This window comes from Mastomys coucha, unplaced genomic scaffold (genome assembly GCF_008632895.1).
Source record: "Mastomys coucha isolate ucsf_1 unplaced genomic scaffold, UCSF_Mcou_1 pScaffold23, whole genome shotgun sequence".
NCBI lineage: Eukaryota > Metazoa > Chordata > Mammalia > Rodentia > Muridae > Mastomys > Mastomys coucha.
Window position 1 is genome coordinate 44,696,677 of NW_022196906.1, and position 13,465 is coordinate 44,710,141.

General features: G+C 43.6%; 1 protein-coding gene across 8 annotated transcripts in view; it reads right to left on the reverse strand.

The window, feature by feature from the left end:
* Positions 1 to 595: 595 nt before the first annotated feature.
* The window catches only part of Dixdc1 (DIX domain containing 1), a 79,515-nt gene continuing 66,645 nt past the window's right edge, over positions 596 to 13,465 (reverse strand). For 7 of the 8 annotated variants that reach the window (XM_031343001.1, XM_031343000.1, XM_031342999.1 and 4 more), the window contains 3 exons: positions 6,962 to 7,067; positions 5,013 to 5,121; positions 596 to 3,762 (listed from right to left, as the gene is read on the reverse strand). In XM_031343001.1, the coding sequence (XP_031198861.1) occupies positions 3,682 to 3,762; positions 5,013 to 5,121; positions 6,962 to 7,067 (296 nt within the window). In that variant the 3' untranslated portion in view covers positions 596 to 3,681. The remainder of the gene's footprint in view (positions 3,763 to 5,012; positions 5,122 to 6,961; positions 7,068 to 13,465) is intronic. The other variant, XM_031343005.1, reaches the window with a different exon arrangement.

A 13,465-nucleotide genomic window follows, 5' to 3' on the forward strand; every position in this document is an offset into this window, starting at 1 on the left:
TTCAAAAATTATTAAGAGATATTAACTGGCTTCGCCCTTATCTGAAATTGACTACTAGAGACTTGAAGCCATTATTTGAGATTCTGAAAGGTAATTCTGATCCAAATTCCCCTAGATCCTTGACTAAAGAAGGGTTATCTGCTCTACAGTTGGTAAAACAAGCTATTGAGAATCAATTCACCACGTATAGCTCCTACCTGCGTGGGGTTCCACGAACCGGGAATGTGGGAGACCTGCAGTATGGGGAAAGCAGAGAAAAGGACGCACACACCAAGAGACGTTTCTCATCAAGGTGCACTTTACTTAATGACGGGAGAGGATTTATACTCAAAGGCATCACAGGTAAGCAATTGGCATTTAGGTGATAATAAGACATCAAAGCTCAGTATAGATACAAAGGAATCTAGGAAGGAGAAGAAAGATCAAAGAATCACGGCTTCGAAAGAAACAGGTATCTGGTTCTTGAGTCATTTGCATGGGCTCCAACCCCCCAGCGCGCAGAGACTAGCTGTCAACTTGTAGTTTCGGTTTGAGAATCTCCGAGAGCACAGCAGGGCTTCCCACAGTAGAACATAAAGATCTTTTCATAATTTAGTCATCTCGGTCAAAAGAACTGAAAACTCCTTGGATGTGTTTAATCCAGACACAGACCTCAGTACAGGCCAGACCTGCAGTAACCTGGCACTCCTGCCTTGGCCTCCCAAATGCTGGAATTACAGGCAGAAGCTCTGGGTGCAGACTGGGAAGTGCTCCAGCTGCTTTAGGGAACTGAGCAAGAAGATGGCACTCTTCAGTTTTTAAATAACTAAATTAGCATTTTAAGATTTACTTTTATTATTTTTACGCATGTGTATATAGGTGTCTGTGGAGATACATTTCTGCACACGAGTACATTTGTTTTGGCTTTCATTTTGGTTTTGTGTTTTGTTGTTGTTGTTTTCAAGGCAGAGTCTCACTATGTAGTTCTGGCTGTCATGGAACTTACTAAGTAGACCAGGCTAGCCTTAAACTCAAAGAGATCCCCGTGCCTCTGCCTCCCCAGTGCTGGAATTAAAGGGTTGAACCACTAGTTTTTCCCAAGGAAAGAGGATGTCAGCAGTGGCAAGATGGACTAGCCCATGCCACTATCACTAGGAAACAACAGTTTCAAGCCACAAGTTCTCCAAAGAGCAGTGGCTCTCAACCTTCCTAGCGCTGTGACCCTTTAATACAGTTCATGTTGTGATCCCCCAACCATAAAACTAATTTTGCTACTGTTGTAAATCATAATGTAAATATTTGTGTTTTCCAGTGGTCTTAGGCAGCCCCTGGGAAAGGAGTCACAACCTACAGGTAGAGAGCTGCTGTCCTTGGGTTTGCCAAATAGGAGATTATTCAAAAGAGAAGGAATTTATGCTTGTTCCTGCTCTGAAGACTCCAGAATTATGGACGGGAATGAGGATCCCTGACCCATCATGTACAGGAATTAATGAAATACATCCTCCAGCAGAGATGCTTTGCCATTTTACTTATGGGACATGAGAATAATGAACCCCATTCTCCCTAGCATTCAACTTCTGCTTTTTATGTAGGCACTGAGGCCATGTGGGTCCTTTTCCAAAAATGAGAAAAAAAAAAAAAAAAAAACCTAAAAAAAAAAAAAACTGATGTAGAGGACTTGAAATTTTTTTCTGGTTTAATTTTTGCTGAAAGTTAATTTCACATAACGTTAAGGCTGCTGAAAGAAAACGGACAAGGAAAGTCTTATTTAAGAGGCAGACATTCAAGGTAAATTGTAATATGGACTACAGTATTGAAGTTTAGCCTGATCACTTTCATGCTGTCAAATATTTAAACATTAAAGTACATGCAACAGAAAAATTGGTGATACATGGACTTTTTAATCCCTTCAGTCGATTTGGATAAAAAAAAAATGGAAATAACATTTTTCTTCTGTTGGCTTTCACAATGAGTTGTTCTTGCTTATGGCTTTCCTGAACTTTCTTAGTTACAGCTGATGAAAAACTGTTCTTCAATAGAAGACCAGGGTAGCGTGCATGGAAGACATCAGGTCTTTTGATCTCATGTCTTTTAGAAGAGCAATCAACTAGAAAAAATAAAATAAAAAAGATCTCCACCACTAAAAGCAGGGAGAATTGGACAGAACTAACTGCCATTAGTATACTCGTAACAAAATAAAGCTTGTTCTGAAACCACAAGAGGCAGTAGGAAGACACGGTAGAAAAGCTACTGGGTGTTGTAGAAAATGGATAGAGTGTAGGGAACGTGAGATTACACAGAAGTCACTCAGTTATAAAAATAGACATGGTTCTCAGACAAAAGCAAATGAGTACAAAACAATTCTTGAACATGGACTATTTTTAAAAGATATGTCTATATAAAACAAGAAGACCTTATCTCAGCATTCCAAAGAGTATTCTGTTCAAATGGCTGAAAATGGGAGACACAGAGACAGGAGGGTCCTAGAACTGAGCCATCTGGCCCACTCTTCTGTTTGGCAGTGTACAGTGTGGTTGCAGACTGCTTTGAGGGACTGTATAAACAGATAACCATGGCTGACTGGCGGACGGTGCTAGGTGAGTGAATGAGAAAACCCAGTTAGTGAGTAACCTCTGGAAGTCGAACTCTTTAACTTCTATACTTGACAGTGTTACAATACGAAATAACTTCACCTTGAGTCAACCCTGCCATTCACAACTCACTCACGCTCCATGCCCAGTGGGTTCGCTGTCCCCTAAGGGACATGCCCAAGCTAACTATGTAATAGAAAATAACTCTGGCCTTGAAGTGAGAAGCAGACCAGTAAGTCGTGCTCAGTACTCAAACCACAAACACAAATTAACGGTCTGTCTTCTTGTAAAGGCGATACCATGAGTTCGAGTCAAGGGGTGTGGGTGGCAGCACCTTTCTGTATCCTCCTGAATTCTTAAGGAGCTTCTCGATTCTCTCATTCTTTTCAAACACAAAGTTTATCTGTTTGGAGAAAAATAAATGGCTCTAAAGTTAAAGAGTCCCCAGAGAAAACCTAACAGTATGTGAAAAATGCCCTCAGTGGGCTAAGGACAAACTGCAGAGCCCGTTCAAACCAGAAAAGGCAGCCCGAGGTCTTAATCACAGTTTTGGCGAAGTATAGCACAATTTGGGCAACCCTCTCCCCACCCAGTCAACAAGTCAGCATCACTCATGTCCAGGTCAGTTATGCATTTGGGCTTTTGTCTTTGGTACCACCTCCTAAGTCACTCCGAGTTTGCAGTGTCTGAGAGAAGCAGAAAAGTTGGTACCTCTGCCTTGTCTGTAAGTACAAATGCTGGGACTCTGATTGCTGCAGCCTGTGAGGCCAACACGACAGAGTGATGCATCCACCTCCAGGTTCCAGATCATAGCAGCCATGCCCCTCCGAAAGAGGGGTCATCCTTCCCTGGTGGTTAAGGCCTTCGGTTTGATGTCCTCAGAGTAGAATGAAACACTTCCCACGGACAAGGAGCTCCAGATGAGCCCGTGCTCTACGTTTTGGACAGAGACTTGAAGTACCAGATATGCCAGGCACACGAACAGGACTGGCCAGTGACCATCATACTTTAAGAAGCTCCCTTCTGGCAGCACGGATTAGAAACTTCTCAGCGTACTCTGGGTTAAGTCCTCTTTCCTGAGAGAAGCAGCCAGGAAGTGTCCAGGGTCCCGTTAATTCTCTCTATGGTCTTCTTCCACCCAGGCTACAATTTTCCCTTCCCATCCAGGGATGGCATCATCATCATGGAAAACCTAGTTTAAAAAAAAAAAGCCAAAATGGAAAAATACAGTCCAAAATGTGGTGTCTGCCTATAAACTGGAGAGCTCAACAGGATGAGGCAGAAGAGCAGCTATGAGTTCCAGAGCAGGTTGGGTCACAGTGTGATACCCTATCTCAACAAGACAGAAACTATACTGCTGGTAAAAGAGGCCTAAGGGCTGTGAGATGGCTCAGTGGATAAAGGCACTGTCACATGACCTAAATTCAATGACAGGACCCACATGGTAGGAAGAGAAAATCACATCCTGACTCCATAACTTGTTCCTGACTTGCAGGACACAGAGAGGGACAGGGAGGGAGAAAGGGAGGGAGTGGGTGTTGAATTAGCACAAGAGAAAAAAGTATGTTGCAATACTGCGGAAAGGAGTTGGAGATCTGCAGAGCGCTTTGACATCAGACATGGAGATGCAGAGATGGAGTTGGTCTAGCTTTGGTCCAGCACTTCCTCACTATGCCCACTTTCCTCTCTTGGAAGGAAAATGTGTAACCTCTGCCACTGTTTGCTGGAGGTATGTGATCTGCTTTTTGATTCTGATTTTACAGGGGATTATAGTTAAGAGATCAACTTGAATCTCCAAAAAGACATTGAACTTTGGACTTTAATTTTAAAGTGTTGAGACTGTGATAGACTTTGGACCTTTGAAGTTGGACTGAATCCATTTTTGCATTATGATAAGGTTGCAGGCTATGGGGGCTAGGGAGTAGAATGGTGATTTGAATAAGAATGCTCCCCATAAACTCATATGTTGGAATGCTTAGACATCAGGGAGTGGCACTGCTTGAGATAGATTAGCAAGTGTGGTCTTGTTGGAGAAGTTTGCCTTTGTGGGTGGGGCTTTGAGATTTCAAAGGCCTAAGCCAAGCCCACTGTCTGTCTCTGTCTCTGTGTCTCTCTCTGTGTCTCTCTCTGTCTGTGTCCACCACCCCCCTCTCCTGTCTGCAAATCCAGAACAGTAGAACTCCAGTTCTACCAATCAGTAGAACTCTCAGCTGCACAATGTCTGTCAACACACTGTCTGTCCGGCTTCCCACCATGATGATAATGGACGGAACCTGAAACTGTAAGCCAGCTCCAGTTAAATGCTTTCTTTATAAGAGTTGCCTCAGTCATGGTGTCTCTTCACAGCAATAGGACACTGACTAGGATGGGAACTCAGGTACTTCTGGGAGCTACTATCAGGAGTGGCCAGCAACACTCCCAGCTTGCTCCTGGATTCTGTACCTCTTCTTTGACAGTGCCAAACTCGGGATCCAGTGCTTTGAAGTGGTAGCGGTGATTCCCTTCCCGATCAATAGCTGCTTTAAAATCCTTCAGTGTCACCTCCCCCAACCTGTAATAGAGAAGAGTGTGCCAAAATAGTTTGTTAATCGATAGGCTGGGAAGGTAGTGTGTTGGCTTTAAATCCAGGTCACTACCAAAGTCAACAGGCAGAAACAGGTTTAATTCTAGGTCACAGCCCCTGATAACCAAGATATCACTAAAATAGAACTTGGGCAACCAGTCAGCACTAGGAATGAACATGGCATTACACATCAGGTGATCCAAGAACTCAAATTCACTGCTTTTGCTGTTTTTAACCTGGAAATTAAGGTATTCAAAATAAAATTCATTAAATAACTATTAATATTACTCAGTTTTCTCAGTTTCTCCCCTGACATAGTGGTCCAGTTTTCTTAGGCTGATAAAATTAAACTCATCAGGCTTTTTTGTTTGTTTGTTTGTTTGTTTTGTTTTTGACAGGGTCTCACTCTATAGCCCAAGCTTGCCTCTGCCTCCCAAGTGCTGGGATTAAAAGTGTGCGCCACCACCTCCCGGCTCTGTTTGTTTTGTTTTTGACAGGGTCTCACTCTATAGCCCAAGCTTGCCTTGGTGTTGCTATACAGCGCAGGAAAACTTCAAGTTCCCAATCCTGTTTCAGGCCCCCCTCTAGTCAGATTACCTGTAAGTGCCACTCAGCTCAACCCCAGCATTCCCCCTGTGTTTAGAAAATACACAAATGCCCTGTGGTGGCACATGCCTCTAGTCCCAGCGCTATGGAGGCAGCTGCGAGCAGATCTCTGAGTTAAAAACCATTCTGATTTACAGAGTGAGTCTCAGGATAGCCAGGACTACACAAAGAAACCCTGTCGTGGAAAATAACAACCCCCTCAAAAAAAATACAAAACAAAAATAAAAACCCCTCACTTCTATCTAGTCCAAATAAGCAGACTCTAAGAGGGGAGAAAACCTCAGAACCTCTCTTAGTAATTGTCCAGAGTTTATTTTATTTATAAACCTAGCGCCTTAAGCAATACAAGGCAAGCACACTATCACTGAGCTGCATCCCAGCCCCTTGCAGTATCTTTACTCACTGGGAGGAACTGTACTAAGCTGAACTTCTGGGACATTTTCCACATAAATTCTTACAGGTAAGGCTTGCGGTCATCACACAGTAGTAAACACCCAGGAGGAGTGCCCAGGAGGTCAGGCTAGAGGTCATGGCTACCGGAAGGAGCTATTTTGAATACTTAAAAGAACAAGTTTCTCCAAACTTGTATAGCTATCAGAACAAGAAGCACAATCATTTTCCCTGTGGGCCTAGGTATGGTGGTACATGCATTTAATCTCAATACTTGGGAGGCAGGGGCAGGTGGATCTCTGTGAGTTCAAGACCAGACTGGTGAGTGCGGGCCTCCTGGAGCTACACAGTGAGACTCTGTCTCAAAAAACTAAAACAAACAAACAAAAAAGCCCAAACAACATACAGTTAGTATTCTTGTGCCTAGCAATACCTCCTGCTCATCCATCATAATGCTATTGGTTGCCGGGTGTGGTGGTGAATGCCTTTATCCTCAGCACTCAGGATGCAAGGCAGAAGGATCTCTATTAGCTGGAGGGAGGCCAGCCTGGTCTAACATAGAGCGTTCAAGGCCAGCCTGGTCTAACATAGAGCGTTCAAGACCAGCCAAGGTTACACAGTAATACATTGTCTCAAAGCAACAGCAACAACAAAAAACCCAAAACCAAAAAACAAACGAACAACAAAAGCCCAAGCAAACAAATAAAAACCTGCCAAGCCGGAAGCCGAATCTCTTAAGTCCTGGCCTCTGGTTTCCCTACCAGCTGCCTTACAAACACCTTTCTGTTAATTACATGACATACTGTCATAACTAATGACATGGACATCTCACCTCTTTGGAATATTGACCATGAAGGGTGTGAGTGAGCGGTCGGTGAAATAGAGCACCTTAGTGCAGGTGCTGCTGACGGCCGGGGAACTCTGGGAGTGAGGCAACGCTGCAAGCAGAGACAGAGTTAGAACATTCAATTCCATCCAAACTATTCCTCCCTTCAAGTTTTACTCAAAATGTCTCAGGAGGCTGAAGCTGTCTGAGGTCACAGCGCCTCCATCAGCCTTGCCAAAGCACCATGTCCCCAGAGCATGGCTCATGATCGTCACGAGGACAAGAGGTGCCTTGGGCATGAGCATCATCGTGGGGCCCCATTTCTTACTCAGTCCAGGGATTTCTATCAGAGGAATGCCACCTACTCCGACAGCACTGTTGCTCAATAAAGGTCAAGAGGTCAGAGAATGGTGCCTGGCTGGATTTCAGGGCACTCAGAGTAGACACCCGGCAGGACTTGCAAACTGCCTACATTCGGCTTTTGGAGTAAGAATACTTACATGATTTGTATATATATATATATATAAAAAACAAAAAAACAAAAGAAAAAAAAACAAGAAGAAGAATGGGGGAAAGAAAACAGGGAAAATGGACTATTGAAGTTGAAGTTCTGATCCCAAGGGCCTGTACTTCAGCCTACCAAGGTGTAGTCCTGTGCAGGGCTTGGGGTTGTTGCTGCTGTTGTTGCTGTTGTTTTGAAACAGGATCTCACTAAGTAGCCCTGTCTGGCTTAGAACTCATGAGAAACATCTAACTGACCTTGAACTCTGTCTGCCTAACTCTGCCTCCTGAATGCTGGGATTAAAAATGTAGGCCACCACACCTAGCCTTACATTTATTTTAGTGTGGGCGTGTGTGGAGATCAGAGGACGGATTTTAGGAGTCAGTTTTCTCCTTCCACCCCATTGGATCAAGGACTAAACTCAGCCCAGTCAGGCCTGGCAGTTAAGTGCCTTTACTCGGTGAGCCAGCCTGCCAAACCCTAAAATACTGTACTGGATGATATAGATGGTTCTGGTAACATCCATCCAGTCACCAAACAGGAGCTCTGCTAGTAATTGATGTGGCGAGCACAGTCAGACAAAACAGAGCAAACACACGTACAATCTCACCACGCTTCCTGGCATCTGAGCATTGCCAACCTCACCTTCTAAACCACAACTTAGAGTCAGCAGCTGTCAGAGAAGGAGGAAGAGAGAGAGGAGAGAGGAAAAAGAGGGAGGAGGGAGGGGGAATTCTAGGAAAAATACGCATGCCAAACCCCAAATACCTTCATAGGAAAAGAATTTTGGACTTTTTTTTATTTTTATTATTACTTTGACAAATAGGCTCTTTAGTTAATAAGCTTCTCTATTTATATGAAAATATATGAGACTTCGAATTTATAAAAGCCTTAAAATAAGAGTTGGGAAACTGACCGGGCAGTGGTGGCACATGCCTTTAACTCCAGCACTTGGGAGGCAGAGGCAGGTGGATTTCTGAGTTCAAGACCAGCCTGGTCTACAGAGTGAGTTCCAGGACAGCCAGGGCTACACAGAGAAACCCTGTCTCGAAAAACCAAAAAAAAAAAGAAAAAAGAAAAGAAAAGAAAAAGAGCTGGGAAACTGGAGAAGTGACTTAATCTCTAGCAAGAGACCTGGGTTCCCATAACCCACATGGTCCTGTTCCAGGAGTCTGATTCCCTCTTCTGGCCTCTAGAGGAACTGCATGTATGGTGTATACTCATGCAAATCTTAAAAAGATAGAAGCAGAAAGAGGCAGATCTGTGAGTTCAAGCCAGCCAGGGCTGCACAGTGAGACCTTGTCTTAAACAACAACAAAATGGCACTAGAAGATTAAAGACCCATTGAAGAAGAATAAAAGTGAGTATTGTACAAAGCCTCATACTGTACAGAAAAATGACTCTAAATGACCCATAAGCCTAAACTTAAAAGCTAAATATTGCTGGACTTGGTAACATATTTCTTTAAATGCAGCACTGGGCAGGTGCATTTCTGTGAGTTTGCGAGGCCTGGTCTATACAGCAAAGTTCTAGGCCAACCAGAGCTACATAGTGAGACCCTTGTAAAAAACCTTGATGTCATTTCCATTTTAGGCATGCTAGACTCCACTCTCCAGTGTCATGGAGAGTACTCAGAGGGGTTGTTGGCCCTGTGAGTGGATCAGCAATGTCCTATAATCCTTCTAGAACCTTCCTTAAACTGCTAGATTCCCAGCATGTTCTAGTCCCAAAGGAGGGTAGGGCACTAGGATCCATGTCTTAAGTTTCAGTTTTATATCTCATTTAGAAACCTTCTGATCTGCTAAACTCAGAGGCCTCTCTGAGCTCTGCAGACATTGCCCTTCAAAAGTCTGCCTAAGGGCTGTCCTCTGTTCTTCAGGTGGCTGGTGGATCTTCATATATTCCAGCTGCCCCCTGGTGGGCGTGGTGGACAGTGGGCAGGGCTTGATCAGTGTCTGCAGGAGCACTTACTGCTCTTGCAGAGGACCCAGGTTTGGTTCCCAGCACCCACGTGGCAGCTAATAGCTACCTGTAACTCCAGTTCCAGAGAATCCAATGCCCTCTTCTGGTCTCCATGGGCAATAGACACACATGTGGTATAGAGACATATATGTAGGCAAAACACCTATACACATTAAGAAGCAAAAGACAGGCTGAGAGATGGCTCAGTGGTTATGAGCACTGACTGCTCTTCCAGAGGTTCTGAGTTCAAATCCCAGCAACCACATGGTGGCTTACAACCATCTATAATGGGATCTGATGCCCTCTTGTGGGGTATCTGAAGACAGTGACAGTGTACTTACATTAAAACAAACAAATAAATTTAAAAAAAAAAAAGCAAAAGACATGACCAAATGTTATGTGTGTGTGTCTCTCTCTCTTTCTCTCTCTCATAGACAGGGTCTTACACAGCCCAACTTGCTGTGTAGCCAAGGATGACCTTGAACTCCTAATTCTGCTGCCTCTATTTCCCCAGTCCTGGGATTACAGGCGTGCAGCACTACAACTAGTTTATGCAATGGCAAGGATCACATCCATGGCCTGGTGCACACTAGGCCAGCTTTCTACCAAGTGAGCCACACTGTTTGTTAGCCCAATTTTTTCTCTCACTCCAGAGTTGTGTTTTCCCACCAAACTAGGTTTCTCTTAATTACTATTATGGTGGTCACAAACTGTATATCACAGGCTGGCTTCAAACTCATCATCCTCCTGCCTCTGCTTCCATAGGGGCATTATAAGTGTGTGCGTGGCAACGGGTTTAGTTATGCTGAAACAGTTTCGATCCTACTGTTCTCCCTCGGTGAGTCCAACCGCTCACATCTTAATCCAATGCCGTTTGATTCACTCTGCTCTGACGTGCTTCTTTCCTGTCCCATATTATTTCTCTCCTCATATTTAAATTTTGCTAATTTCTATCAGCACATTTTTAAGTTTGTAGATTCCTTAGGTGGCTGTGTTGAGTCTACTGAGGCCTATGTTAGAAATGATATTCATATTTATCTGTACTTTTACTTTTAACCTTTTATTTTATTCCTTATAATTTCTGTCTCACTACTAAAATCCCTCATCAGCACGTTTTTACCATAACAACAAACAGATTGATCTGTTATTTATCTATAATTCCTGGTCTCAACATCCTTGTCTCACTTGGGTTTGGTTCTGTTGACTGATCTGGTTCTTGGTAGTGGCGGTTTTTTTCTTATTGCTTTTAGGAATGTCTCTTCTTCCTTTTTTTTTTTTTGGCGTATGTGGGGTGTGGGGCTAGTATGCACAAACATGTTGAAGTCATGGGACAACCTGAAGAAGTTAGTTCTTTCCTACCATGTAGACCTAATAATTTGTTTTGTTTTTTTGTTTTTGTTTTTTGTTTTTTTCAAGATAAGGTTTCTCTGTGTAGCCCTGGCTGTCCTGGAACTCACTCTGTAGACCAGGCTGCCCTCGAACTCAGAAATCCACCTGCCTCTGCCTCCCAAATGCTGGGATTAAAGGCGTGCGCCACCACCGCCTGGCTAATAATTTGTTTTGATTTTGTTTGTTTGTTTGTTTTTCATGACAAGGTCACACTGTGTAGCACTGGCTGTTCTGGAACTTGCTCTGTAGACCAGGCTGGCCCTGGGACTAAAGGTGTGTGCCATCATGCCTGGCTGGCCCTCATAATTTTTTTTGTGAGTGTCAGACATCAAGTGTTAATGCAGTAGTTAATCCCAGTACTCAAGATGCTGGGGCAGGAAGATCCTGAGTTTGACCACAGTAGTATGACTTTGTCTCAGAGACAGGGAGAGAGAAAGAAGGAGCAAGACAGAGATAGACAGACAGAGGGAACATCTCTGGCTATGGTGTACTGTGTCTTCTGCCAGCACAGGAGTGGCAACAGCAACCTAGCTGAAGTTGGGCCTTTGGTTGCTAAGGCCTGCTGCCTCTCAAATGCTAGAATTAAAGGCACACGCCACTACTGCCCAAATTCCCAGATGGTTTTTTGCTCCACAAGGGACAATCTTTGAGCTTTGTAGTGGAAGTGCCCCTGTCCTCTGGGCCTGCACCAACAGGGAAGTTTTCTATCAATTCTGTCACTACAAACAAACAATTTCGTGCACAGAATAGAACTCTGTAGAAAGTGTCTACTTATTGTAAACTCCCATGCCCTCAGCACCCAGGGTTCTCTGCTTAGCCTTTAGCAATGCAGGGAATCTTGAAACATTCTTTTTGTGCATGGCACAGTGGCCCATCACCCTGCCCGATGTCACCACACACAGCTGCTGCTAACAAGCCCTCTCACTCTGCAGCCACTGGCTTGTGTTCCAGGCTGGTTCATCTCTCAGGTGGGTTCAACATTTGGGACATTTTAGGTTAACCAGCTTCCTCTTGCTAATGTACAAGGTTCTATCAAGCTTTTTAGACTCTAGGCAGAAGCCAGAATTATACTACTCTAAAAAAGAGATCACATTTTAAGAATCGAGACAGAATTCATATAAGGTACAATTCACCACTTTAACCATTTTAAAGTGTGTGCAATTTAGTGACAGTTAGTACATCCACAATACCATGCAAACATTCACCACTATCTAGCCCTGGACACTGTCATCACCCCCTAAGAAACCTGAACTGAACAGGTGGCTGTTGCCATGGCCAATAAGATGGTTCCGTGGGTGAAGGTGCTCTCATGCCAATTCATCCCCAGAATTTACATGGTGGAAGGAGAGACCTGACTTCCATACGTTGCCTTGTTCCCTCCACACATGCACTGTGGTACATGTGTGCCCACATACATTACACACATACATTACAAAGGCCATTTCTCCTTCCTTCTGGATCCTGGCATGCATCTAACCCAACCCTCTTTCTCTCTAATAATTTGCTTGTTCAGGACATTGCATATAAATGTACAAATGTAACATATGTCCTTTGGGTTTTTTAAAAGATTTTTTTCACTTTATGGTATGTGTGTATGCATGTATACAGTATGTATATGTATGTGATGTATGTGTGTGCATGGTATGTGTATGTATGTATGTGATATGTGTATAAAAGCCAGAGGTAAGCCAGATGCCTTTCCTCAATCATATCTCACCTTACTTTTTGAGGCAGGGTCTCTCACTGAATCTGGAGCTCACAGATTGGGTGAGAATAGTTGGCCAGAGAACTCCAGTGACCCCACCTATTCCTGCCTTCTTTACACTAAGATCACAGGCATGTGTGACCATACCCAGCTTTTTACACGGATGCTGGGGATTTGAACTCAGCTCCTCATACTTGTGGGGCAGGCCCTTTGCCAAGTGAACTAGCCTTTTGGGTCTGGTGTCTTGTACTTTGCATAATGTGTTTTCAGAGTTCATTCACTTTCAGATGTGTATCAGTACTTTATTTATGCCTTTCTGGGGCTGAATTCTCTTCCACTGTTTGCATCTATCACACGTGCCTATCAGCTGGCACACACTTATGTTAGCTCTTGGGGGCGTGTACCTATCACTTCCTGTGGTCATTCTGTGTTTATCCTTGATGACTCTTTTGCTCATTATACAACTTCGTAATAACACAGAAGAGTTCCAGGTTCTCCATGTCTTTTGTCAACACTTGTTACTTCCCATTTTCTTAGAACCATCTAGAAGAAATGAAGTGGCGTGTCACTGCGGGATTTTAATTTTGCCTTTAGAGCTAGGAATTAAATGTAGGACCTTGCCATACACTATACCCATAACCCTCACTGTGGGTTTTTTTTTTTAAGGACTTATTTTATTCTTAATTATGTGTCTCTGTCTATATCTGTGTGGGGTGTGTGCCTAAGGAGGACAGAAGAGGGCGCTGGATTCCTTGGAGCTGGAGTTACAGGTGATTATAAGCTACCTGGTGTGGGTGCTGGGACTGAACTCAGCCTTCTGTAAGAGCAGGAAGCTCACTCTCTAGACCTTCGCTGTGTTTTTCATTTGCAGTTCCTAATGGCTAATATATTTTATTGTTTATTTATAATACTTGTGTCTTTAGAAAAAACATTTACTTGAGGCCTTTGGTTT